Consider the following 5,069-nt stretch of genomic DNA (forward strand, 5'->3'; position numbering starts at 1 on the left):
AGGTCAGGCCTGACGCCCATACCATTTGGAAGGCCACATGTAAAGTTACACAACGTCAACCACAAACATGAATATTTATTTGGAATGAGCAGGGAACTCACAATGAGCCTTCAAAATGACAACAGCCACCATGATACCTTCCGTGATATTATTTCGTGGTGAGTGTGCTTATACGCTTTCTTGGATGCTCCACCTGAGCCGTGGTGCAATTTCAAGCGTGATGGAGCAGGAGTCCAAGGGGAAAGACACAACAGTTGGATTGTGAATCCAGAGAGCTACCTTGCAAGGTCGAGAAAAGCACCTGCCAGGGGAACACACAGCATAGCCTAACACACGAGAACAAGGGACTTCCTCCAACAGCTACCCACCCGCTCAGGATCCCCTCAACCCTCAATGCTTCATTCAATCAAGTTTTCAAAGTAAACTGGTTTTTCTCACGTGTATTCTCAGAAAGACGTTTTGTTTCAAGTTAGTAGGAGAATCCGTGGGTTTTGCACGCATCATTTGAGGGTGTGTGTTTAATTACATTTGGGCGATGGCCAGGTAGGGCCAAGCAGAGGCTGTTTCTATCTTCCATTTGCAACTTGGCAGCCCCGGTACTGGCACTGTGCCAGCTGCCTGGAAAGACTGACCCAGTCTGCGTTTCTGCGGTGGGAGCCTGCTGGCCCATGAAGAAGTCGGGGGATACACCTTGAGACAAATGTCTCTGTGTGAGGGCCTGTGGGATCCAGAGCAAATGCTTGCTGTCCTGTAACTCATCCTCTGTGGATGGGTTCCTCTCCCATCCACTCCATGGAGTGGCTGGCCTGTGAAGTGGTCAACCTGGGACTCGATGGCCATGTGAGGAGGATCCAGTCGCTGCCAGTGATGGGAGGGGGCCTGTGGCCTGTGTGCTTCAGGAAGCCGCTGCTCTTCAGCCTGTGAAGAAGGGCCACTCCCTGCTCCCACAGGCGGAATTTCATGAATGCACCAAGTCGATGCTCCTAGGCAAGATCCCACGGGACAAAAGGGCCCTTGGGTACCAGGATTTCAGCCATGCCCAGTGGACGGTGGGCTGGTGATCCAGCAACTCTGTGCTCGGCTGGACTTCCAGAATGGCTTTTGAAGAAGTATCAGAAGGTGATGACACCACAGGAGAAAGCATCTCTGTCATTGGTTTTGACTCCAAGGCTATTGTTCAAGAAGCAAATAGGTGTAGCAGGGAAAGTTCGGGGATGATGTCAAGAAGGAGCCCAAGGCATATGTGTATCCACGTGTCCCTGGACACATGAAAAATCCAGGGGATGTTTGTGTGAACACACGCATGAGGTTTCCCAGGTTAGTGTTGCTAGATAGCTGAAGGCCGGGCCTTTGCTGGTGTGTGTCTTGTATGAAAATATCAAGTGGGAAGGGAAGGAGTGTCGTGAGAAACAGTGTTATGTTCCTCTAGCAACATATGAGCAGCTCTGTCTCCCAAAGGGTGTTGCAGTATTTGAGCCAAATAGCGGGTGAGGGGTTTGGGGACAAGAAATGTGGCTGAAGGTGGCATCCACCAAGGGGAGAGATGGACCCACCATGAAGAGTGCACCTTCCAAAAGTCTCGAAGGTGCAAAGCATACGGGACTGCCTAGGGAGGGGGTGAGGCGCTTCCTTTCCCACAGATGGGCGGCCTGATGGGTTGGGGAGAGGAGGAGGCCCCTGTGGAGGTGCAGGGCTGGGGAAGAGACCTGACCACCTTTCTGCCTCTCCTGGATCTCTTCCTCATCTGCTTCAAGATGTCTTTGTCAAACAGTTCCTTCTCCCGTGGATGCACGGGTGGCCCTCGCAGGTACTTCTCTTCTGCTCCCTTGTAGTCGAGTCCATCCAGCGCAGCGATTGAACAAATGATGGCTTCTGGCAGCAGGACTTCCAGAAGAAATCTCACTTTGTCACCTCTGATGAGAGCGAGCAAGGCCTTGTCCGTTTGCTCGTAGATCTCTTGCAGATGCTTGACGACGACGTCCAGCTGATCCTCGTCCTCCAGGTATGTCTCGATGCAGAACACGTACCGGTTTTCACTCAGAAAGGACGTCAGCCACCGGGACTGCTTCCTGCCCTTCACGATGTCCAGCAGATGGTGGTCGGCCCCCTTCTTCTTCACGATGAAGTCCACCAGCTTCTGGTTGGCTCGGTCCCGAGCGGCCCTCATGCGGTCTGGGAGCAGCTTCTTGCAGGGCCTCTTGCCGCCCACGCCCACCGAGGTCTCCTCCTCAGAATCTTCCAGGTCGGCATAATTCACCTTTGGAAAATTGACGTCCAGGTCCCCGTCTTGGATGGCTTTGCGCATGGGGTAGCTGGCGTCGGCCGCGTAGTAGTCCAGGAAGGAGCCCACGAAAGAGCCCCGACCGACCCGCTCTCGGTAGTGGGCAATGAGCGACAAGCACCAGTTCACACTCTGCCGGTACGCCTTGCTGGCTCTCTTCAGGAGTTTCTCCTTCTCCTCACAATCCAGGTGCTTCAGCCTGTGCAGAGGGACCCGAATGCCACTGCGTTCCCCGCGCAGGTTTGCCTCAATCAACAGCACCCGGGCCGTCTTCTGGGTTTTGCACACGCTCTTGACCACTGCCGGCCAAAACGGATGATCCTGAAACTTGAACCAGACCATCGTCCCTCTTTTGATAGGGCAGGGCTCGCGTGCCGAAGGCCCTGCTGCGGCTCCTCGTGCTGGTCGATCGCCAGCCCTTATGGTGCTGGCCCTGGCGTCCCTCATCGCCTGGGAGCGCACACGGCGTGGGCGCCCCCGCAGTCCTTTCTTGGGGTCTGGCGCCTCGAGCTTCCTTTTCCCGTGGGCAAAACCGAGGGAGCGATGCAGGCTCGGGGTAGAGCAGGTGGAGGATGCTGCCATCCCTTCCAAGGCACCCTCGCCTGGGCCCTCTGCATCCTCTGCGAAGGCAGTGCTCTCCTGGGAAGTAGCCGGGGTCTCTGGGCAGGTGACCCCCGCCTCTTGGTGCTGAGCTTTGGGCACAGCTGCAAAGAGTCTTGCTGGAGGCGACCAAGCTGGCTGTTCGTCTTTAGCATAGGCATCCTCCCCCACGGCGAGAGGACGCGCGAAGGGGCCTGCTTCTTCTGCCCCCTCTTCCTGGCGGTCACCTCCACAAGGAGGCAGGAAATCTGGACGCTCGTGGGCGCCTTGCGATGCCTCTGCTTGCTTTTCAGCTGGAGACAGGCGGATGGCTGTGTGCACCTGGGAGTTCTCGCCATGCAGGTCGTTCCCCTTCTCTGAATGCACGCACAGGGATCCCAGTTGTCCCCTTTTCTTAGTCCAGAAGTGCCCTTTGCGCCTCTGATACTTTCTGTGAGGTCGCGAGCTGGCTGGCTTTTGGAGTACCTCTGCAGGCACCTTAGGGGTCCCTGGCTCCTCGGGTTTTCTTCCTTGGTCCAAGTGGGCTTTCTCAGTCAGAATCTCCAGCGCTACTCTAAGGGCTCTTCTGTACCTTCTTTTCTCCCCCGATGGCACAGTGGCCCTGGACCATGCCCGGGCTGAGGTGGCCAGGGCTTCGATTTCCAACTTGTTCAGGGGCCTTGCGTCTTTGCCCTTCACTCTCAATTTTTGGTCTTCAGAGAGGATCTGGACTTGGAGAGAAAGCACCCTTCTCCTCTTATGTTTCGGCAAAGTCCAAGATCTGGACAAAACCTTGGCTGGCCACAAGCGGCCTTTCCAACTGCATAGGACATACTGGGTGTCCATTGCAGTTGGAGTTGGGGGTCAGGAGGTGATTGGAGGAGGGCAGGACGCCTGGCTGTCAAAACCACTGCTAATGCAGTTCTGTCCTAAGGCCGCGTGCAGTCCTCAGGGACTGCAAAGGGCTGGCAGCTTGAGTGGCTCTCTTCCCGCCCGAGTCTCCCTGAGGTGCTGGGCTGACCGCTTGTTTTTGTGGGTGATACAGGAGCAACCTGGAGTTCACAAAAGGAAAAGCAGAAAAGTGTCAAAAGAGAAAATTTCTCTCGTGCAAGTAGAAGCACCCTGCACTATGAGATTGTTGAGGGATGAAAGAAGGAAATACAGAGAGTGCGTCCTTCACAGAAGGGTTTATAAATGGAAAGTACTTGGGGAAAAACAGACAAAACCCTGGAGGTGTCAGGGGGGCTCCATAACAAGGCAAATCCAACATCTTGTCCTCACTGTAAGGATTGTGCAGCTCAAAGAGCAAGCACACGAGGAAGTGGGTGTCATGCCAGGGGACCCTTTCTCGAACTGTACATTCTGTGCCTTTTTGGCTCCTGGGGCTTCTCCCCTGGAGAATGCCTCGGATTTTCTTCTTTTCTGAGGGGTTTGTGCCGCCCTGCCCTCCTGCAGGAGGTGTTTGTGCAATGTCACGTTCAAGAGCTTGCACGTGGAACCCAGGGGTTTGTGAAGGTCCTCCTGCTGATTCTTCCTGCCTAGCGGGGTGAGGAAGAACACACTGGTTCAGGCACTGGTCTCCAGCTGTGGCCTGAACTGCTGTCTCTTGGTTTACATTCTTCTGTCTTCCAATACCAAATCTGTGATTCTTACCATGAAAACAAGGGTCTGAACAGCAAGGCGCAACAGGGGGCTGTGGGAGAGGCTTACCCAGGGTCACGAAGGTCCAGTCCCACATCTGCTGCTGCAACTCCTCACCTGCAGAACCTTCACTCTGCTCCGTTCCTCCAAACTGCACTCTTCCTCCAGGGACCCCAGGGCACCCAAATGCAGATGGCCACGACCTGTTGCCCTGTGATGCTACTCTGGAAAACCCCAAACAGGTAGGAAAATAAGCCGACTGTGTGTGACTACCTTCCCCATCTCTGGAATGCATGACTTCTGCAGCAGAAGCCATGTCCTAATGTCACCCATAATGCAGATGTCACATTTATTTTCTTGCATCTCTTGCATTTCAGAATATATCCACCTTCTGCCACTCAGTATAACGTGATCGCTTCTCTTGCAGGAGAGTAGGAACTACACCTTTCAGGACCTCATGTGCCTTGGCCACATGGATTTCCTATTATCAGTCTGGGTGCTGGAGGGTGTGTGAATCAAAAAATGGGGTTTGTCTCACTCTAGAACACATTAACCAGGCTTGCTGAGA

At 54.4% G+C, this 5,069-nt stretch overlaps 1 protein-coding gene across 1 annotated transcript; it reads right to left on the reverse strand.

The window, feature by feature from the left end:
• Positions 1–1,606: 1,606 nt before the first annotated feature.
• Positions 1,607–3,706, reverse strand: LOC143638727 (PWWP domain-containing DNA repair factor 3B-like). The gene has a single exon (XM_077106533.1). The coding sequence runs from the start codon at positions 3,704–3,706 to the stop codon at positions 1,607–1,609; it is 2,100 nt and encodes a 699-aa protein (XP_076962648.1).
• Positions 3,707–5,069: the final 1,363 nt, after the last annotated feature.

This window comes from Callospermophilus lateralis, chromosome X, assembly GCF_048772815.1.
Source record: "Callospermophilus lateralis isolate mCalLat2 chromosome X, mCalLat2.hap1, whole genome shotgun sequence".
Classification (NCBI taxonomy): Eukaryota; Metazoa; Chordata; class Mammalia; order Rodentia; family Sciuridae; genus Callospermophilus; species Callospermophilus lateralis.